Raw genomic sequence first — 23,160 nt, 5'->3', positions numbered from 1 at the left:
TCGCTGGGCTGCATTGCTGGGAACCGCGACTTTGCAGCTACTCCGGCCCCTGTGCACTTCCAGCGGAAATCCTTCATGCACAGCCAAGCCTGGGTCCACGGCACTCTAACCTGCATTGCACGACTTTCTAAGTTGGTCTCCGGCGACGTGGGACTCCTTTGTGCAACTTCGGCGAGCACCGTTTCACGCATCCTTGTAGTGCCTGTTTCTGGCAGTTCTCCGGGTGCTACCTGCTTCAGTGAGGGCTCTTTGTCTTGCTCGACGTCCCCTCTCTCTGCATGTCCAATTTGCGACCTCCTGGTCCCGCCTGGGCCCCAGCAGCGTCCAAAAACACCAAACGCACGATTTGCATGTAGCAAGGCTTGTTGGCATCCATCCGGCGGGAAAACACTTCTGCACGACTCTCCAAGGCGTGGGGGATCCATCCTCTAAAGGGGAAGTCTCTAGCCCTTGTCGTTCCTGCAGTATTCACAGTTCTTCAGCCTAGTAAGAGCTTCTTTGCACCAACCGCTGGCATTCCTTGGGCATCTGCCCATCTCCGAGTTGCTTGTGACTTTTGGACTTGGTCCCCTTGTTCCACAGGTACCCTCAGTCAGGAATCCATCGTTGTTGCATTGCTGATTTGTGTTTTCCTTGCATTTTCCCTCTAACACGACTATTTTGTCCTTAGGGGAACTTTAGTGCACTTTGCACTCACTTTTCAGGGTCTTGGGGAGGGTTATTTTTCTAACTCTCACTATTTTCTAATAGTCCCAGCGACCCTCTACAAGGTCACATAGGTTTGGGGTCCATTCGTGGTTCGCATTCCACTTTTGGAGTATATGGTTTGTGTTGCCCCTATCCCTATGTTTCCCCATTGCATCCTATTGTAACTATACATTGTTTGCACTGTTTTCTAAGACTATACTGCATATTTTTGCTATTGTGTATATATATCTTGTGTATATTTCCTATCCTCTCACTGAGGGTACACTCTAAGATACTTTGGCATATTGTCATAAAAATAAAGTACCTTTATTTTTAGTATAACTGTGTATTGTGTTTTCTTATGATATTGTGCATATGACACTAAGTGGTACTGTAGTAGCTTCACACGTCTCCTAGTTCAGCCTAAGCTGCTCTGCTAAGCTACCATTATCTATCAGCCTAAGCTGCTAGACACCCTATACACTAATAAGGGATAACTGGGCCTGGTGCAAGGTGCAAGTACCCCTTGGTACTCACTACAAGCCAGTCCAGCCTCCTACATTGGTTGTGCAGTGGTGGGATAAGTGCTTGAGACTACTTACCACTCTTGTCATTGTACTTTTCATAAGAGAAAAATATACAAAACAAGGTCAGTGTATATACACATAGCCAAAATGTTTTGCATTTCCTCTTTTCACTCTTTTCTAAGTGCTGAAAAGTACTTCTAAAACTTTCAAAACAGTTCTTAAAAGTTTAAAAAGTTTTTTCTGTCTTTCCAAAAAGTTCTGAAAACTTTTTTCTCTTTTTCTATCACTTTAACTCTCTCTAAAAAATGTCTGGCACAGGAAAAAATGTTGAACTGTCCAAACTTGCATATGATCACCTTAGCTGGAAAGGAGCAAGGAGTCTCTGCATAGAGAGAGGTTTGAGTGTAGGGAAGAATCCTTCCTTAGAACTGTTAATTAATATGCTTAGAGTACAGGATAAGGCCATAAGTGCCAAATCTGGTGAAAAAGTAGCTAATGGTTCTCAATCTGATCCAGGGACTCCCCCAGGAAAAGGTTCAGGAAAGAAACTTCTCAGCCTGCCCATTACTAGACAGTCTAGCATAGTTGGTACAGAGGTTGAATCACACCATACTGATGGTGTGCTCTCACATTATACTGGTAGCCAAGCTGTTAGGGTGCCCTCTGTAAGGGACAGGTCTCCTTCTGTTCATTCCCATCATACCTCTGTATCTAGAAATGTCCCTCCCACCCACCCTGATGACAGATTGTTAGAAAGGGAGCTCAATAGATTGAGAGTGGAACAAACCAGACTGAAGCTCAAGAAGCAACAGCTGGATTTGGATAGACAGTCTTTAGAACTAGAGAAGGAAAGACAGAAGTTGGGTTTAGATACCCATGGTGGCAGCAGCAGTATTCCCCATAGTCATCCTGCAAAAGAGCATGATTCCAGGAATCTGCACAAGATAGTTCCCCCTTATAAAGAGGGGGATGACATTAACAAGTGGTTTGCTGCACTTGAGAGGGCCTGTGCTGTACAGGATGTCCCTCAAAGGCAGTGGGCTGCTATCCTATGGCTATCATTTAGTGGAAAGGGTAGGGATAGACTCCTTACTGTGAAAGAAAATGATGCCAATAATTTTACAGTTCTTAAGAATGCACTCCTGGATGGTTATGGCTTAACCACTGAACAGTACAGGATAAAGTTCAGAGAGACCAAAAAGGAGTCTTCACAAGACTGGGTTGATTTCATTGACCATTCAGTGAAGGCCTTGGAGGGGTGGTTACATGGCAGTAAAGTTACTGATTATGAAAGCCTGTATAACACAATCCTGAGAGAGCATATACTTAATAATTGTGTGTCTGATTTGTTGCACCAGTACCTGGTAGACTCTGATCTGACCTCTCCCCAAGAATTGGGAAAGAAGGCAGACAAATGGGTCAGAACAAGGGTGAACAGAAAAGTTCATACAGGGGGTGACAAAGATGGCAATAAGAAGAAATATGGTGAAAAATCTCAAGATAAGCATGGGGATAAGGGTAAAACCAAAGATCCCACTTCAAATCTTAAACACTCTTCAGAGGGTGGGGATAAAACAAATTCTTCCTCTTCTTCCCAACCTGCACACATTAAAAAGCCCTGGTGCTTTGTGTGTAAAAACAGAGGCCATAGGCCAGGGGATAAGTCCTGTCCAGGTAAACCCCCTGAGCCTACCACCACTAATACATCAAGCTCTAGTGCCCCTAGCAGTAGTGGTACTAGTGGTGGGACTGCTGGCAACAGTCAAGCAAAGGGTGTAGTTGGGTTCACTTATGGATCCATAGTGGAAACTGATGTAATCAGTCCCAAGACAGTTTCTGTCACACCTAGTGGCACTGGCCTTGCCACACTGGCTGCTTGTCCCCTTACAATGGATAAGTACAGGCAGACAGTTTCAATAAATGGTGTTGAGGCCTTGGCCTACAGGGACACAGGTGCCAGTTTCACTTTGGTGACTGAAAACCTAGTGCCTCCTGAACAACACATCATTGGACAACAGTATAAGATTATTGATGTCCATAACTCCACTAAGTTTCTTCCCTTAGCTATAATTCAGTTTAGTTGGGGTAGAGTTACTGGCCCTAAGCAGGTGGTGATATCACCTAGCTTACCTGTAGACTGTCTCTTAGGTAATGACCTAGAGGCCTCAGGTTGGGCTGATGTAGAGTTTTATGCCCATGCAGCCATGCTGGGCATCCCTGAGGAATTGTTCCCTCTCATTTCAAGTGAAATGAAAAAGCAAAGGAGAGAAGGCCTGAAAACTCAGGATCCCTCTCCATCAACAGGTAAAAAGGGTATCACAGTATCCCCTAACCACCCTACCATTCAGGATACCATTCCTGTGGTGGGAGAAACCTCTCCTGGGGTGGCACCTGTTCCAAGGGAATCATCAGTTGGCAAAACTGTACTCCCTGAGGTGGAAGTACCTCTCTGTGGGATAACTAACATTGGTGAGAAAAAGAGCACCATTTTAGTTAACATGGAGCATCCCTCCAACCCTCCCGGAGAAACTTTAGTGCAGAAACTCTGCACTGCCTCACAACACTTAGGACAGCATCCCTGCCCTAGTGTGGAGCTGATAGGACAGCATCCCTGCCCTGCTCCAACTCAAGAGAAACAGCATCCCTGTTCTCTCTTCCAGCCAAATGGACAAAGTTTTTGTCCAGCTATGGCTTTACTGAGACAGCATCCCTGTCTGGCATTTCCATCATTACAAATAGGTTCAGTGGATAATTCCCACTGCTCTAAACTAAAACTTACTGATAGAAACTCTGAAAATACATCTTCACATTGTTGGTTAGCTAAAAAACTTCAAACAGGGTGGTTTACATCCCCACAGGGAAGTAACCATATAGTGGATGATAAAGGGAGTAACCAGTCTATTGCAGAGCTACTCTCTACTTATCACCACTTAGACAATAAAGTCTCAACTGGCCAAGGTTAGCCTTATTGTCCTTCGTTTGGGGGGGGGTTGTGTGAGAAGGTAGCCTCTTTCTAGCCTTGTTACCCCCACTTTTGGCCTGTTTGTGAGTGTATGTCAGGGTGTTTGTCAATGTTTTCACTGTCTCACTGGGATCCTGATAGCCAGGCCTCAGTGCTCATAGTGAAAACACTATGTTTTCAGTATGGTTGTTATGTGTCACTGGGATCCTGCTGGTCAGGACCCCAGTGCTCATAGGTTTGTGGCCTATATGTATGTGTCACTGGGACCCTGTCACACAGGGCCCCAGTGCTCATAGGTGTGCATGTATATGTTCCCTGTGTGGTGCCTAACTGTCTCACTGAGGCTCTGCTAACCAGAACCTCAGTGGTTATGCTCTCTCATTTCTTTCCAAATTGTCACTGACAGGCTAGTGACCATTTTTACCAATTTACATTGGCTTACTGGAACACCCTTATAATTCCCTAGTATATGGTACTGAGGTACCCAGGGTATTGGGGTTCCAGGAGATCCCTATGGGCTGCAGCATTTCTTTTGCCACCCATAGGGAGCTCTGACAATTCTTACACAGGCCTGCCACTGCAGCCTGAGTGAAATAACGTCCACGTTATTTCACAGCCATTTTACACTGCACTTAAGTAACTTATAAGTCACCTATATGTCTAACCTTTACCTGGTAAAGGTTAGGTGCAAAGTTACTTAGTGTGAGGGCACCCTGGCACTAGCCAAGGTGCCCCCACATTGTTCAGAGCCAATTCACTGAACTTTGTGAGTGCGGGGACACCATTACACGCGTGCACTACATATAGGTCACTACCTATATGTAGCTTCACCATGGTAACTCCGAATATGGCCATGTAACATGTCTATGATCATGGAATTGCCCCCTCTATGCCATCCTGGCATTGTTGGTACAATTCCATGATCCCAGTGGTCTGTAGCACAGACCCTGGTACTGCCAGACTGCCCTTCCTGGGGTTTCACTGCAGCTGCTGCTGCTGCCAACCCCTCAGACAGGCAGCTGCCCTCCTGGGGTCCAGCCAGGCCTGGCCCAGGATGGCAGAACAAAGAACTTCCTCTGAGAGAGGGTGTGACACCCTCTCCCTTTGGAAAATGGTGTGAAGGCAGGGGAGGAGTAGCCTCCCCCAGCCTCTGGAAATGCTTTGTTGGGCACAGATGTGCCCAATTCTGCATAAGCCAGTCTACACCGGTTCAGGGACCCCTTAGCCCCTGCTCTGGCGCGAAACTGGACAAAGGAAAGGGGAGTGACCACTCCCCTGACCTGCACCTCCCCTGGGAGGTGTCCAGAGCTCCTCCAGTGTGCTCCAGACCTCTGCCATCTTGGAAACAGAGGTGCTGCTGGCACACTGGACTGCTCTGAGTGGCCAGTGCCACCAGGTGACGTCAGAGACTCCTGCTGATAGGCTCCTTCAGGTGTTAGTAGCCTTTCCTCTCTCCTAGGTAGCCAAACCCTCTTTTCTGGCTATTTAGGGTCTCTGTCTCTGGGGAAACTTTAGATAACGAATGCATGAGCTCAGCCGAGTTCCTCTGCATCTCCCTCTTCACCTTCTGATAAGGAATCGACCGCTGACCGCGCTGGAAGCCTGCAAACCTGCAACATAGTAGCAAAGACGACTACTGCAACTCTGTAACGCTGATCCTGCCGCCTTCTCGACTGTTTTCCTGCTTGTGCATGCTGTGGGGGTAGTCTGCCTCCTCTCTGCACCAGAAGCTCCGAAGAAATCTCCCGTGGGTCGACGGAATCTTCCCCCTGCAACCGCAGGCACCAAAAAGCTGCATTACCGGTCCCTTGGGTCTCCTCTCAGCACGACGAGCGAAGTCCCTCGAATCCAGCGACGCTGTCCAAGTGACCCACACAGTCCAGTGACTCTTCAGCCCAAGTTTGGTGGAGGTAAGTCCTTGCCTCACCTCGCTGGGCTGCATTGCTGGGAACCGCGACTTTGCAGCTACTCCGGCCCCTGTGCACTTCCGGCGGAAATCCTTCGTGCACAGCCAAGCCTGGGTCCACGGCACTCTAACCTGCATTGCACGACTTTCTAAGTTGGTCTCCGGCGACGTGGGACTCCTTTGTGCAACTTCGGCGAGCACCGTTTCACGCATCCTTGTAGTGCCTGTTTCTGGCACTTCTCCGGGTGCTACCTGCTTCAGTGAGGGCTCTTTGTCTTGCTCGACGTCCCCTCTCTCTGCAGGTCCAATTTGCGACCTCCTGGTCCCGCCTGGGCCCCAGCAGTGTCCAAAAACGCCAAACGCACGATTTGCGTGTAGCAAGGCTTGTTGGCATCCATCCGGCGGGAAAACACTTCTGCACGACTCTCCAAGGCGTGGGGGATCCATCCTCTAAAGGGGAAGTCTCTAGCCCTTGTTGTTCCTGCAGTATTCACAGTTCTTCAGCCTAGTAAGAGCTTCTTTGCACCAACCGCTGGCATTCCTTGGGCATCTGCCCATCTCCGAGTTGCTTGTGACTTTTGGACTTGGTCCCCTTGTTCCACAGGTACCCTCAGTCAGGAATCCATCGTTGTTGCATTGCTGATTTGTGTTTTCCTTGCATTTTCCCTCTAACACGACTATTTTGTCCTTAGGGGAACTTTAGTGCACTTTGCACTCACTTTTCAGGGTCTTGGGGAGGGTTATTTTTCTAACTCTCACTATTTTCTAATAGTCCCAGCGACCCTCTACAAGGTCACATAGGTTTGGGGTCCATTCGTGGTTCGCATTCCACTTTTGGAGTATATGGTTTGTGTTGCCCCTATCCCTATGTTTCCCCATTGCATCCTATTGTAACTATACATTGTTTGCACTGTTTTCTAAGACTATACTGCATATTTTTGCTATTGTGTATATATATCTTGTGTATATTTCCTATCCTCTCACTGAGGGTACACTCTAAGATACTTTGGCATATTGTCATAAAAATAAAGTACCTTTATTTTTAGTATAACTGTGTATTGTGTTTTCTTATGATATTGTGCATATGACACTAAGTGGTACTGTAGTAGCTTCACACGTCTCCTAGTTCAGCCTAAGCTGCTCTGCTAAGCTACCATTATCTATCAGCCTAAGCTGCTAGACACCCTATACACTAATAAGGGATAACTGGGCCTGGTGCAAGGTGCAAGTACCCCTTGGTACTCACTACAAGCCAGTCCAGCCTCCTACACTGTGCCACTGGACCCGCCTCAGAAGATGCAAGGTCGTTGAGCTTAGGGTCGATCCGCATGAGGATGGAGCGCCTTCTCTCTGTAGAAATCGCCACATTGGCATTGCCTAGCTGGCAGACGGCACGCTGCACCCATCCAATGAGGACATCCGGGTCCACTGTCACCCCGGCCTCCTTAGCCTGGACTCCCACCTCCAGGATCTTGGTCAAAGGGCCAAAAATATCCAATAATCTATCCTGACAGGACCGCCAGGCCCTGTCCAGACCTTTCTTGGGGTCTTTGGCCCACTTCTTTAAGAAATTCACCATGGTGGGGTCCACCTCTGGTGTGTCGGAGACCTTGCCCTCCAGATCAGGTCTAGGGCACTCCGAACTCAGCCTCAATCTGACATCCTTGTCAAAACTTTGACGGAGGTGTGACTGGACATAACTAGCCACTTCTGGGAGGGGCGTCCAGTTGGTGGAACGGGGGTGCACTATCTCCGTTGGGTCGAATGTTAGTAATTTGAGAGGCGCCTGGGGGGAAAAACCCTGGTCTGAACGCTTCCTTTTGCTGGGGCCGGGTTTATCCTCCCGATCACTATCCGAAACCTCCTGAGAGGAGTCGGAACCGGCCCATTCTGAGTTATCAGAGGTAGCTTCTTGGGCGTAGGAGTTGCTGTAGCCATGTTCCTCCAAAACTGTGGCTGACAGCCGTTCGAGGGCCTCCGAGTGCGGCCACTTCTTGGTTTTAGCTTTCGCTTTTGAAGGCTTAGCCGGTTGCGAGGGGGTCTCTGCCGGAGCTGCTATAGATGGCAACCAGCCCTGCTGGCGCGCAAAACCCTTAAGGTGAGACGTCAGAGGGCCGAGGGCTTTGGCTACCGCCTTGTTTATCGAGAGCTGGACATTGGAATCCAACGCCTCCACCAGACTCTCCTCCAAGGAAGAGGGGTTCTCCTGTCCAAACTCTTCCTCATAGGCATCATAATTCGCCATAGCGCAGACTATATGGTAACTCTTCAACAGGGCAACAGTCTGTGAACTGTATAAAGGGGGGGGTGCAACCCCAGCAGGCGCAAAACGAAATAAAGCGTGGAGGGAGGCGCCTGCAAACACTCTAGGCAGAGCCTATGCAATATTTATACGACCCTGGACACACTCTGATGCCCCAGGGCGTAGGGAGCTCAGTGGCACACTGGAAATATATTATAAGGGTATAATTACACCCAAAACAATGCTGCCAGCCACTACGAGATGAGGGATCGTAGTCTTCCCTTCAGAATTCGCGTTCAAAAGACGCGCGGGTTGAAATGCGCATGCGTGCGAGTGCCAGGGTCCCGAAGGACTAGAATGGGGCTTAGCGGCCGACCTAAAATGGCGGCCGCTCCCCGCTCCCACTCAACAGGCTGAGAGGCACGCGACAGCTGTCGCAGCCTCGGGAGGCCGGAGCGCTCCCTTGACAAGAAAATAAAAAATGAGAAAAATGAGCCAGAGCGCGGTGTGCGATCCTGGCAACCCGCGTTGCTGACGGCCCGGGAGCCGGCGTCGTCAGCAACACCGTTGCCACAGAAACAAGCAACGGGAAAACAATGCGGTGCTGACAGCCCGCCAACCGGCGTCCTTGGCAACCAGGACGAAACAGAGCCCTACACACAGAATCACTCAGCTAAGCATGCATCATAGGAGGAAAAAAATATTTGACTTAACTGGCTGCCGAGCAGCAAAGAAAGAGGAGATTAAGATGGTGGCAAGGACTTGAAGGGCTAAATGGTTGGGGATTGGCCCATGTGACTTACGATCTGGGGTTCATGGGATTTGTAGTTTATTGCTTTTTCTTTCATTGTATCTGATTGGCTGCTGTTTATATGTAGTAAAGAAAGGGAAGCATAATCGGAGCCTCCGGTCCTGACATAGAATTGAAAATTCTTGGCGATTGGTAGCAAATTTTACATTGGTGGACATGGTGACTAAAGCATGCTGGGAAATATAGTTTCGAGTTTTCTATGTTTTGATTGGTTGCTGTAAATTTGAGTAGTAAAGCAAGAGAAGCATAATCGGGAGCCTCCGGTCCTGCCATTAAATTGAAAATTATTGACATTATAGCTAGAATTTTTTTTATTAGTGCTAAGGCCATGATGTGAGGTGAGGGTCATGGGAATTGTAGTTTTCACTTAAAATGTTTATTTTGATTGGCTGCTGTCGAAAAGGTGATAAACAACGAAGAAAGAGATTCATAAACCGCGTCGCCGAGTTTACTCCTTAATAGAACTGAAAATTCAAGACGGGCAAGCTAGAAAATATTTTAACCTGTGAGAAAACGTTTAAATGTAACATATCAGGTGCGCAATTCTTTTTAATTACACCTATTGTTGCAGGCTTAGAAACACGGAATAGATGTGTTGTCCCAAACAAAGATGGTCGCCGCATTACGTAATGCAATGCTCCGGTTTGCAGCGCTTTTCCTCTGTATCCTATGTGAGACACTCTCCGGAAGGCTGACTGGGCGTTTGGAACTCGAAGCGGCACGACTCTCTCGCCGGAAGTGGCCCATCCCGGATCAGCTACTCCGGAAGTTAGATGTTCCTGGCTCGTCACAGACCGGATGTGCACTCTAGGAGTGTCAGAGACCGGAAGTAGCCACAAGAGCAGCAGTAGCCTGAACATCGGAGGAGCCGCCTGAGAAGAAGCCATGAACCCCGAATAGTAAGAACGAGTGAACCGGGTGAAAAGAGTTTGTACTTAAGTGGCGGGTTTTATGATAGTGCGAGGAATTGAGGTGGGGCTTCAATGGGTGAGAAATACAGATGCACTTGTGGATAAGAAGGTTGCAGTGAAAAAGGGGTGCAGGTTCAGTGACAGCTATTATGGAAAGACTACAATTGGATGGGTGCTGTCATTTCCCAGATAATTGACGTAGAAGTTAGGGCAGAATGCTCGGATAAGAGGTTGTCTTGTCAGTTCATGATGTAGGGTTCAAGCAAGGAAAGGCAAAGAGAGTGCGGATCTGGATGATGGACACGAAGGAAGATTGAAAAGTGGGAAAGTGAAAACCGAGTTCGGGGCCGACGTATAGACGCGAAATTTACATGAACAGTTGTATTATTTATGCTTCTAGTTAATTCAGGAAAACCACATTGCGTATTGCCACTAGGCTGTTCAGTGAGAAGGAGAATAACTGGGACTGATAGTAGGGTTAGGGCTATCGCTATGGGTCTGACAGTACGGTTCTGACAGGAGAAGAGCCAGGGCCATGGCTCTGGCAGTGGGGGCTGTGAGTCTGTCAGTGTATATTTGCTCCCTGTGTGGCTAGAGCTTGAATATGCCAGTGGGGACATGGTCATGTCTACCGTTTTAACAGTGGAAGCAGGGCTAGGAATGGAAACTTTGCTTTGACGGGTGAGGAGGCACAGTACCAGTATTATCAGTTTAGCACTTGGGGCAGTTCCATGTCTGTCTGGCAGTTGGGGGTGAGGTTGTGATCTGACAGATGGAGTTGGATGTTATATGTGGCTGAGATCTATATCTAGCAACTGGGACAGAACTAGGTCTGTAGGTCTACCTAGAGGGGTGGGCTAATTATGACTGTGGTTCAGGGGTCTTAAAGTGTGAGTTGGGATCGGTCAGCAGTTGAGTCAGCTGCGGTTGCGCTAGGTAAGGCAGTATTTATAGGTTATGTCCTGGAGGTATTTAATTGCTGTCTTTGCTAATATATCAGAGCATTCTAAGGCACGTTTGCTCATCTTTAACCCCCTAAATTCAGGCTAAGACGAGGGATGGAAAGTCCTTTCCAGTTATAGGTTTGCGGGCCTGGAATCATCCATCTCCTGTTAACATTACAGTTATCAGAAACTGATGTTAGTTTCAGAAAGTCACTTAAGACCTGGATTTTTAATGCTTCGACCTAACTGTGCCAGTTCCTGATTTTCTGTCACTCCTTTCTTTCAAGTCTTCTGGCTTCAGGATGCTACCCAGAGAGTGACAGTTGTGCTTTATAAAAACATGCATTTCATAAGGTACGCCATTGCGGTGAGGCCTGACACATTTTGGAGGCATGCAGGGAGGTTTACAAAGTTTTAGCTTCCAATAGTGTAACTGTGTTCAGCAGCTGATCTAGTTCTCCTGGACCGTGGGTCCACGGTGTGTATATGATTCAATTTATGTTAGGTGAAATGGTGGATCTGACTTGTTTGGCTAGGGATGGAGTTGACCACCTGGTCGAGTCTGGGCCAGTATGTCTGACAGAGTGAGAAGGGCTACATTTGTGGGGTCGCAGTGAATCTTGGTCAACAGACTACTATGAGTGGGTGACATAAGGGCAAAACTAGATCACTTGTGTTCTGACTGTGATTATTGGAGGGAATGCTAGTCAAGGGCTGACTGGGCACGCAGTTGATTTTGGTTTATCTCTTTAAGTATGGTTGTTAGGGTGGGTCGAGGGGGTCTGATATTTAAGTCCTTGAAAAGGAGGCCATTGGACTTTAAGGGTAGAGTTTAAATTTGTGTGCTTAGTGGTTGAGAGGTTAGAGTAGACATTTGCCCTTAGATTTTGGGAGTGAGTCGCTAGTCTGTGCACAAGCTTGAAATGTGATGTAGGGCAGTGAATATAAGATAATTAGGGTGAACTGGATCCAAGGCTTCGTATATTGCAATAGTTGGGTGGTGGAAGTAGTTATCATGAAGTGTGCAGGTGTAGGTCAAGGGGAGTGATTCAGTTGAGCGGTGGTAATGCAGAAGAGCTCACAAGCATGAGCAGCTTCTGTACTGTAGTATTTCACAAAAATGGTATGGGCCTTGGTCTATTTATCCTAATTGTTTATTAAATTGTCACTTAGGATGGACGTTGACATATGGTTAGTGGCTTTGTTTATCAAATAATCTCAATCACATTTGTAGATGTGGAAATAATTTAAAGTGATCATCTGAAAACAGAGAGGAGTCAGTTAGTTAGGGAGCATGGGAATAAGTAGAGAAGAGATACCTGTGGGGGGTTTCTGCATTGTTAGAAGTGTGTGAGGAAGTCTGTCTTCTGGGAGACAGATCCGTGTTCTCTGGTGCATACGGTTTGATTCAGTATTGTAATTTCTAGAACATGTTTTTCAAACTTGTTAATGCCGTGCCCTCCCCACCCCCCGTGGTTAAAAATAAATCATCAGGGCCCCCTTGTGAACTATTCTATTAAGTTGGAAATGTTTAAATACGTCTGGACTTATTTAAACATTGCCGTTAAGTTCTCTTACCTTTTTACAAATACAATACACATTTTTCTGCTTAAAATAAAGCACTATTTTCTGCATAATCATTCTTTTGTCCAGAGCCAGGATCTCTAGAGGCCCCCCAGTTTGAAGACCCCTGCTCTAGAATGAGGTGCTTTTCTTGGTATTACGTGATCCACCAGCAATGGTGAACTGTATGTATTAATCCAGTTGTGATGTGGAGTTACCTTTTCAGGTTAACCCCCATAATACAACCTTCTCGATAACAGAGCTTAGTTTCAAAGTGAAGTGAACATGGAATTAAAATAACTGGAGGTTCCTCAAAAATGAATGATGGGGTTTGATTTCTTGCAGCTTTGCTTAGCTGAGGCGGATGTCTTTTATTGGGCTATCTGTGATTTTGCTCACGTTATAGCATGATGTTCTTGTACTTACCCAACTGGTCCCACATCTTGTTCTGTAATGCGGATGTCAGCTTTTTTTTTTTTTTTGGGGGAGGTGAATTGTATGGTCAGTAACATGGCAAAGATTGGGGTCAAATTTACATGTAATCGCTGTTGAGGGGTGAAGAAATTTAGTTTCTTTGGGAGTTTTCCTGCATCAGCGTTTTGTAATTGGGATTGGTAATTACTTCATCTCTAAAGTGATGTTCTTGAGCTACATCTGGAAGTCGTCAGCATATTAGCCAATGTCCGTACCGTAATTATTTACCATTAAGCTTAATTTCTCACATAAATATTAAATAGTGTTGGTGCTACGATTGATCACTGAAAAATATTATATACCGTTTTGGCTGTGGCAGAAGATCCTGGTCATCATCATTCGAGATCTGTTTGTCATAAAAAATTGAAGTGACTTAACCTGTCTTTAAACTGATGCAGTATTTGTCTCTTTAGTAGTTGGCTTTTACTGTTGATTACATTTGAGGCACCCAATAGGTCAAACAGCACAATCAATCAATAGTCTCATTTGTTCACAATGTGGACGCTATCCAGTACATACAAAGCTGCAATTTCAGTGATAAAGCTGGCCCTGAATTCTGATCTGTAGTTAGCCAGCAGGCGTTCATTCGTGATAATACACTTGGTTGGTAGCTGTTTTATCAGTTGTGCTTCCAAGTCATGGCAGTTTCACTATTAGTCTGTAGTTTGATGTTTGGGCATGATCAATATTAAGCATCTAGGTGATGTGGTTGATCTTCCTTGAAATTGGGAATATGCCTGATCGAGGAAGATATGGATCACGTGCACCATGTGTCTTAAACTGTGAAGGTTGCCCTTGATTAACTTTGCTTGTATTTGCTCATGAAAGTAATTTGTATGTTTTAGATTTTTGATAAAATTGTTTAGTTCTTCCTTTGTAAGTGGAGTCCCAGGTGGAGGGAATTTAAGAGGAAGTGTCCTAGCAGTCAAATCCCAACCCTCCTGTTCATGGTGTAATATTTGCCTCGGTAGCATAATAAAGCAGTACATACCCTGATGTGTGAAGATTTTGATCACGTAATTGGCACCTCACTATTCTTATATTGTTACACAACTCTTTTAAGAAAGCAGTTCTAGTACAGTTCCGGATAGTAATACGGGATTACAGGCAACCAACTAATTACTGGCCTATTGTATAGCTTGCCTACCCTTCCAAATATATGGAGAACATTCTCCCTTCAAATTCAAATTGTTATTGAGTATAAGCCAGATTTCAGGCTGATTTGATCTAGTATGAAAATTTGTTGGTGATAGTTACAACTGGCATAATGTATCAATGTGACAAATGTGACCACGCTCTTGCAAGTGTTGCCTCATTTCTTCAGTGGCATTTATTGCCTCATTTCTTCAATGGCATTTAGCCTGCATCCACCCCACCCCTTGAGATGGTAAAAAGATTCCATAAACTACACATTTTAATTTTGTCAAATTTCGATGTTTTCCTGTTTTTCGTATTATGCTAGTAACTAGTCCAAGACATGCAGGGTTTATCTGATGATATAGTATTTTTTCCAGTGTTGTTTCCAGTCCGTGGTCCCCTCCCAGTCTATTATAGTGATACATGGACATCGTCTGAAGTATAGTGTCTAAATCTGGGTCCCAAAGTCTCTGATAAGATGTGTACAGACTAGGTAGTGGTGCGATAGCCAGCGAGAAGGTAACTGCAGATACTTTTCAGGAGAGTTTCAAGATCCCAGACTTGACGAAGAGTGTAGCAGAGAAGAAACACATAATAGACTGCATATTCTAGTTTCTAGAGGAACTTAGGTTTACTATTACATTATAATTTTCGTGGCTAATCAGCATATGACGGTGAGGCTGAATCGAAAAGGTATGATGGAAGCCGCTTGCCCATTTGAAGGAGTAACCACACTTGGAAGACAATTTTGAAGTTGGAGATTAAGTATGATTTGTGTGTCCAAAGTCTAGGTAGGGAACTTAATGATCTGGTAGTTACAGTATTATTTACTTGGTTAATGGAAAAAATCTATCTCTTTGGAACTGTGTTCGCTGGTGATAAATGACGAGTATTTTTCATTATCGGCCAGGCTAAATGTTTTTCACCTTTGTGGCAGAACGAAATGCGATACGAACTTATGATTCTGGTGAATGCTGTCCATTAAACCGTTTAATATTTTTCATATCTGTTCTTGCTGACAGCATGCCCTGGGAGATATTGTATCACTGTGAATTATAGGCACAACATGAAGACATCTCGACAAGTGATGGCTAATCTAGAGGTTAAACCATATTGACTCTGAAAGGTAATGGGATGATTTAAAGCGATGTATCCTTAATCCAGTGTTGTTGTTGCCATTTTTACAATGTACATTCTGCCCTTGGTGTGGCCATTTCACTTTTGACAGTCTAGTGACTTTCCACTTGGTTCTGAACTTTCCATCACACACCAGAACCTGGTCTAGCTTGTAATTATTTGATACGGGTATTGTGTTCTGCTTATGTTCTTGATTACATGGCTCATCTAACTGTATTTAGATGAAGTGATGGTCTTAGAGCTGAACTTAAGGGCTTGACCAATTGCATATGTTTCTTCTATGTTGGTAAACATGCCCATTGCTGAGCTTGGTTAATGAAGCATTGTAGTTGACATTTATTTGGTGTTATGTGCTGTTTGGTATCCTCACGGAGAATTTTGTGGCATATTTTTTTGTTTTGAATGAATGTTAGGGGTGCTATTTGAAGTGATCTGTGCAATAATAATGTGTGGTTTAATGTTGTTGAGTTGGGATAAGCTTTTGTGCTTACTAAACAGAATGAACATCTACTCTGTAGGAGGACATGCTTGTATATAAATGGTTTGGTTAAGCTATCTAGTGTCCAAATCACAGGTTCTGGTGCTGTACGTTTTAAGTGGAAGAGAACATTTATAAGTGTGCAACATGGGGCATGCTTTGTTTTTTGCATTAGTTTATCATTGCTTGCTGACTTGTAATTGGGTGTGATGTGTATCTTTGGTCTTTGTTGATGTGCTCTTAATGTTGGATCTGACTCGCAATTATTTAGTAGGAAATAATTTGAACCATTCAGCTGTAACTTGCTACCTGACCACAGTTACCCAGTGGTTGATGTGCTGATTACTGAACAAAAGTTGAAACATGAGGATACCAATCATCTTGTTTTCTTCTTTTTGTGGAACTGGTATTGGCAGGTTACATGATCATGTTCTTGTCAATTACTGAATTTTCGGTACAGTTGCTCTTACTTCTCACCTACTCCAGGGCTGGGAATTGGCTGAGTTGCACCTTTTCAGCCAGTTTACAGAAACTAATGCTCCTCTAGACTGAGAGGTCGGTCCTCTAGGTCAGTTTTAGAGCTCCAACCTTTTGGATGAAGTTAAAAACATATCTGTATTGCATAATATACAACGATATAATGTCTTGCCGCCCTCTGAGAACGGGACTTTAAGGTTGTGGGATTGATGGACAGATCATGGTTACATGGTCATGCGTGGGAGAGCTAGCATATGTTGACTCAATAAAGGATTGCTTCAGTTTGCCTCTGTACCCTCGTCAGGGTTCGAAAAGGAGGCAGTCAATCAATCAAGCAATCACCGAGTCAGTGTTTATTTCTGAAATAAAGATTTGTAGAAAAATGGTTGGAACGGAACAGTCTGTTTCTCTTTTCCCCATCTTTGACCTTTCTCTTCAGTGTGCAACAGCCTCGCTGTACGATCCAGTGCATGAAACACAAACTAAGCAACAGCTTTATCACAACACAGATACCTGTCCCTCCCTTACCTATTGCATCGGAGCCCCCTAAAAACAGCACATCAGATCGCCGGAACTATAGCTGGCCTGCAGCATCTCAAATCGGTTCCAGCAAACGCCACAGTTACCGATAGCCAAACACAGAAGACAATTAAGGTCCGCAACACAATGTGCATAGACAGGCACTGCCACCATCGACTCTCCTTCAGTTTCTGCAATTCCAGCACTTGGAAAGTCACAGTAATAATAAGAAACAACAGTGATGGCATAAATGACTAACTAGCAAATGTGTGACTTAGAACCCTCCATCCAAGCTAGGGTAGGCAGAACTCTGAGCTGGACAGGAGTTCTTTAATACCTCATCTTCACTACCTTTGTGGTGATTCATTGAAGACCAACCACATGTACATTTGACAGCATAGAAGTCCTTTGAATTACACCTGCAGAAGGAGTAATTCCTAATACAGAAGATAAACAAGATACAAAATTCCAAACATCTAAGAAAATAGTTCAAAGGTCTTACGTCTATGAATGGTGGACCCTTGTAGATCCCAGTGCAGATATTGGAAAACACTGGATCTGGGAATAGGGGTAAGTACCGGACCTTAAGAGATAGCCTAGAAGTACCTGTCGACCTGACAAAAGAGACTTTGGGCATAAGTCAACATCACTAGAACCTAACTCGTCGCCAGGATGGATAATTACCTCCTAGACGATGTCGGCTATTAAGGCTACTACTGTACAACCCACTCAGTCCTGCTGCACATTGCCGTTGGTGGAATACAATATTTGTTTGCTGCCGGAGGTACATCTGAACAGACCCTGTGTCAGATGAACAGAAGGTGACTTGTGTCAAGTGAACGTAAGGTGACACAAGCAAAGCTGTGGACCACACGACCAAGACCTCCACTCTAAGCCACCATGGAGAGATTACCTGAACCAAACTTCCATGGGTTGCTGTAGGATATCGCTAACAACTACCAGCTCTCGCTAAACACTTTCATTAGATAACCCATACACTCCAAACCACACGCCCACACCAAGGGGAGTTTGGAAATAAATTGTTCCAGTAAGAAATTTCCAATAATTGAATAACCACCTCTCACCACAGTTTGCATAACATGCCACGAAATAACGTTGTTGGTGAAAGCTGCGTTATACAAATACTCAGTAACATGATATACATTCAAAAACGTATATGCCTTCCACCGATCTTTACTATATTGGAGGTCAGGGTATTGAGTGATGTTGATAGGCGAGGAGGTAATTGTGGCTGGAGGAGGGTGGTATAGGTTAGAATTAGTGCAATGGTAAGAGCACGGTACGGTAGGGCTGAAAAGGTAAGGCGTGGCATAGATATGATGTAAGTGCTGATGCTTAATTTTGTAAAGTAGTACATAATGGCTGTGTGGTCTGATGTTCGCAGGTACTGGGAAGTAGAAACTGATATCCGAAAAGCGGTTGGCGGAGTACAGGTTTACTTATGGTTCAGTGTGAGGTAATGGTAGTGTAAGATGTTAATAATAACTAGATACGACGTACAGTGCGTGAATCTGAGAGTTGTGCCAGTGTTTCAGGGCTTCCAGCTGTGCCCAGTTCTAAAATTCAGCGTTCATGTTGCCGCTGAGTTGGCCGGTGATACTTAGTAGATTGCAAAGTCCGTATCTTCAAATGCTGCTGCGTTAATGGACGTGGGGCTTGGCCTTTAGACTGGGGGTGGCTCTGCGCTTGCACCATCAACTGTTCCACGAAGAGAATTGCAAAACACCTCCTCCTTGGCCTGAAGGACTTCCGTTCTAAAGTATTGCTCACGGTGAGCTCGATCTGAACGTTCTGTGACGTCTTTCTTGTCTTGTTTATAACTGTAAAAGGGGTCGCGACTCATCCCTGTTTCTACAGGTCCTAATGGATGGATTCCCCCCCCCCCCCCCCCCCCCACCCCTTTCAGTAGAGACAGTTCTCCATAGAGCGCGCATGGCCATCTCTGGAGAGTTTTGTAGTGACGGAGCTCCTTCTCACTTTGAGTCACTGTTGGATATGAGTTGTGTAAATTAGTCACCCAGGTGTTTTTTGTTGTTGTTTTTTTTAGAATGAGACGCTCATTCTCCTTGTGGGTCAGTGCTGTAAGGCACGAAATGCCATGTTTTTGCTGAGTTAGAATGTAACACGTGTTCCCGGTCTATTTGTTGCCGTGCGACAATAAGACATTTCTCTGAAAATATGCATTTTAGTTGAACGTGTTTGTATCTGCTCTGAGTGAATAAATTGCTATTGTTCTGCGGTTTACTTTATCCGGTGGCAATGAAATGTTAAAGGTATCTGCGTTTCTCTGATACCCATAGACACGCCTGTTTCTGTCTCGGTGCTCCTTGAGAGAGGCGCTGTGTTCGCATGTTACTTTTACTCTCTGCCAATTGGAGGAAGCTCTGTTCCTTGAGTTGGTGTCTGCTTTTTGCATAGACGATGGACAGGCTTCATATGTGGATTTCTTCAGCGTGAGCGTTAACTTTATCGTTCCCTGTGCGACAACGAAGTCGTGTTGTTTTCGGAATGACTGTGTGCAGGTTTGAGAATGCGGCACCCTTGCGAATGTAAATGCCTCTCGTGTTCTCTGAAGACGAGGCACTGTTTGTTTGCCTGTGTGCGCTGACACACTGCAATGATAATCTTGTTCCATGTGTGCGGCTGCTTTGGCGGAGAGGACGCTACTTCCTTGAGGGATTACTTCGTTCCAAAGTGCCCTTCTCATTCATTGTGTATACATGTTGGATGGAATAAGACACACTGCACGCTCTAGTTCCCTGAGTTTCTCTTTTTCTTTATATCAATATTACACTGGTCCTCTATGCGACCCTTGACCCTCGGGTAGGTCGCTTCCCCGCCGCTGCAGCTCCCCCAGCCCAGGCACCTGCCACCTCTTAAGTCTTAGGTTTACCTTTGCGCTTTCTTCTGTGTATTTCCTCTTATCCTCGTATTCTTCTTCCCCCTGCGCTTTCTTCTCCGTATTTCCTCTTATTCTCGTATTTTTCTTTCCCTTGCGCTCCTTCTGTGCATTTCCTCTTTTTCTCGTATCTCTCTTTCCCTTGCGCTTTCTTTTGTGCATTTCCTCTTTTTCTCGTATCTCTCTTTCCCTTGCGCTTTCTTTTGTGCATTTCCTCTTTTTCTCGTATCTTTCTTTCCCTTGCGCTTTTCCTCTTTTTCTCGTATCTTTCTTTCCCTTGCATTTTCTTCTGTGTATCGACTCTTATTCTCGTATCTCTCTTTCCCTTGCGCTTTCTTCTGTGTATCTCCTCTTATTCTCGTATTTTTCTTTTTTCCCTTGCGCTTTCTTCTGTGTTTTTCCTCGGATTTTCGTTCCGTGGCACTTCCCGCCTCCCTCCCTCCGCTTTCCTGCCGCTGCCACCCGTGCGGCCCCGCCCCCCCTGCTCCCATTCGTCTTCCTCCCTGCTGACCCCTCCCCACTTCCCTCTTATGGAGGCCGCTGGGCGGCAGAGAAAGCGACCCTTGACCCTCGGGTAGGTCGCTTCCCCGCCGCTGCAGCTCCCCCAGCCCAGACACCTGCCACCTCTTAAGTCTTGTGTTTACCTTTTCGCTTTCTTCTGTGTATTTCCTCTTATCCTCGTATTCTTCTTCCCCTTGCTTCTCTGTATTTCCTCTTATTCTCGTATTTTTCTTTCCCTTTCCCTTGCGCTCCTTCTGTGCATTTCCTCTTTTTCTCGTATCTCTCTTTCCCTTGCGCTTTCTTTTGTGCATTTCCTCTTTTTCTCGTATCTTTCTTTCCCTTGCGCTTTCTTCTGTGCACTTCCTCTTTTCTCGTATCTTTCTTTCCCTTGCGCTTTTCCTCTTTTTCTCGTATCTTTCGTTCCCTTGCGTTTTCTTCTGTGTATCTCCTCTTATTCTCGTATCTTTCTTTCCCTTGCGCTCCTTCTGTGCATTTCCTCTTTTTCTCGTATCTCTCTTTCCCTTGCGCTTTCTTCTGTACATTTCCTCTTTTTCGCGCATCTTTCTTTCCCTTGCGCTTTCTTCTGTGCATTTCCTCTTTTCCTCGTATCTTTCTTTCCCTAGCGCTTTCTTCTGTGTATCTCCTCTTATTCTCGTATTTTCCTTTTTTTCCCTTGTGCTTTCTTCTGTGTTTTTCCTCAGATTTTCGTTCCTTGGCGCTTCCCGCTTCCTGCCTCCCGCCCTCAACCTCGGAAGAACAGCCACTTGCTACCAAGCCAGCCCTAAACGCACTCACGGACCCTTCACCTGTCAAGCCTGCAGACCTCCCACCGGCCCTCGCACCAACAACCACCTCAAGGGCATCCTCATCAACACACGCTCCGTCCACAAGCACGCCATCGAACTATGGGACCTCCTGGACACTACAGCACCAGACGTTGCCTTCATCACAGAAACCTGAATGAACGCCTCCTCGGCTCCCGACATCGCCATAGCCATCCCGACGGCTACAAGATCACCTGGAAAGACCGTGCCAACCAAATCGGGGGAGGAATCGCCATCATCTACAAGAGCTCCATCAACATCACGACCTCCACCGAAGACACCCCCCTCGCCGCCGAACACATGCACTTCCAGATCCACATCGACCCCAGAACCACCCTCAGAGGTACTCTCGTCTACAGGCCCCCTGGCCCATGCGCCCTATTCAACAAATCCATCACTGACTTCCTCACCCCGCACGCCCTAGCCTCGCCAGACTACATCCTCCTCGGGGACCTGAACTTCCACCTGGAGAAGAACAACGACACCAACACCGCCACCCTGCTCGACAACCTCGCCAACCTCGGACTCAAGCAACTGGTGAACACCCCCACCCACACCCCCACCCACACGCTCAACCCCATCTTTTCTGCCAGCAACCACATATCCTTCAGCCACTCCTCTGAACTACACTGGACCGACCACAGATGTGTCCACTTCACCTTCAAACGTGAGACCCACCACCATCGCACACAACAAATCCCCCGCAGACACTGGAACAAAACCTCCACAGAGCAGCTCCTCTCAACTCTACACCATAACCAACCAGCCATCACCACCGACGCCAACAACGCAGCCCCCAGCCTCACACAGTGGATCACCAACTGTGCCGACAACCTTGCCCCTCTCAGAAGCCACCCAAGAGAGACCAACATCAGGAAACCCCTGTGGTTCACAGACGCCCTCAAAGAATCCAAGAAACCTGCTGTACCCTCGAAAAAGCCTGGCGCAAAGAACACACCGCAGAAAACATGTCAGCCCTCAAGATCGCCACCCGTGAACACCACCAGCTGATCCGCTCCACCAAAAGGGCATCTTTCAAAGAGAGACTTGACAACAACACCCACAACAGCAAAGAACTCTTCAACATCGTCAAAGAGCTCTCCAACCCCAACGCCAGCTCCAACACAATCACGCCCTCACAAGAACTCTGCAACTCCCTCGCTACTTTCTTCCATAGAAAGATCACCGACCTACACAACAGCTTCGGACCCCAGACCCCGCTGCCCACCACTGAACCAACAGCCCCAGCCACTACCCTCAACGCCTGGACCCCCATCAGCTCCGAAGAGACCAGAATCACCATGAACACCATCCACTCCGGCTCCCCCTCGGACCCGTGCCCCCATCACATCTTCAACAAAGCCGACGCCATCATCGCCCCCTATCTCCAGAGCATCATCAACAGCTCGTTCGCATCTGCCACCTTCCCCGAGAGCTGGAAACACGCGGAAGTCAACTCTCTCCTGAAAAAACCCATGACTGACCCCAACGACCTGAAGAACTTCCGCCCCATCTCCCTTCTCCCCTCCCCTTCCTGGCCAAGGTCATCGAGAAGTCCGTCAACAAGCAACTGACCAACTTTCTTGAAGATGACCTGCTTGACCCCTCCCAATCAGGTTTTCGCACCAACTACAGCACGGAAACCGCCCTCATCGCAGTCACCGATGACATCAGAACCCTGATGGACAACAGAGAAACAACCGCCCTCATCCTCCTGGACCTCTCGGCTGCCTTCGACACCGTGTGCCATCGCACCCTAATAACCTGCCTCCGCTCCACTGGAATCCAAGGACAGGCCCTGGACTGGATCATCTCGTTCCTCTCTGACAGAACCCAAAGAGTCTACCTCCCGCTCTTCCGCTCAGAACCCACTGAGATCATCTGCGGCGTTCCACAAGGCTCTTCGCTCAGCCCTACCCTCTTCAATATTTACATGAGCCCCCTCGCCAACATCGCTCGCAAACACAACATCATCTCCTACGCCGACGACAACGGGCCGATACTCTCCCTCACCAAAGACCCAGCCACCGCCAAAGCCAACCTGCAGGATGGAATGAAAGACGTAGCAGAATGGATGAAGCTCAGCCGCCTGAAGCTGAACTCAGACAAGACAGAGGTCCTCATCCTCGGACACTCCCCG

The 23,160-nt window shown here is 46.5% G+C and overlaps 1 protein-coding gene across 1 annotated transcript in view; it reads left to right on the top strand.

Annotated features, from left to right (window-relative positions):
• The first annotated feature begins 9,806 nt into the window (after window positions 1-9,806).
• Window positions 9,807-23,160, top strand: part of RAB1B (RAB1B, member RAS oncogene family) — a 184,281-nt gene continuing 170,927 nt past the window's right edge. The window contains exon 1 of the mRNA XM_069207925.1: window positions 9,807-10,034. Within this exon, the coding sequence (XP_069064026.1) occupies window positions 10,021-10,034 (14 nt within the window). The 5' untranslated portion in view covers window positions 9,807-10,020. The remainder of the gene's footprint in view (window positions 10,035-23,160) is intronic.

This window comes from Pleurodeles waltl, chromosome 9 (genome assembly GCF_031143425.1).
Source record: "Pleurodeles waltl isolate 20211129_DDA chromosome 9, aPleWal1.hap1.20221129, whole genome shotgun sequence".
NCBI lineage: Eukaryota > Metazoa > Chordata > Amphibia > Caudata > Salamandridae > Pleurodeles > Pleurodeles waltl.
The sequence above is the reverse complement of the archived record's forward strand: the minus strand, read 5'-3'. Positions and strand labels throughout refer to the sequence as shown.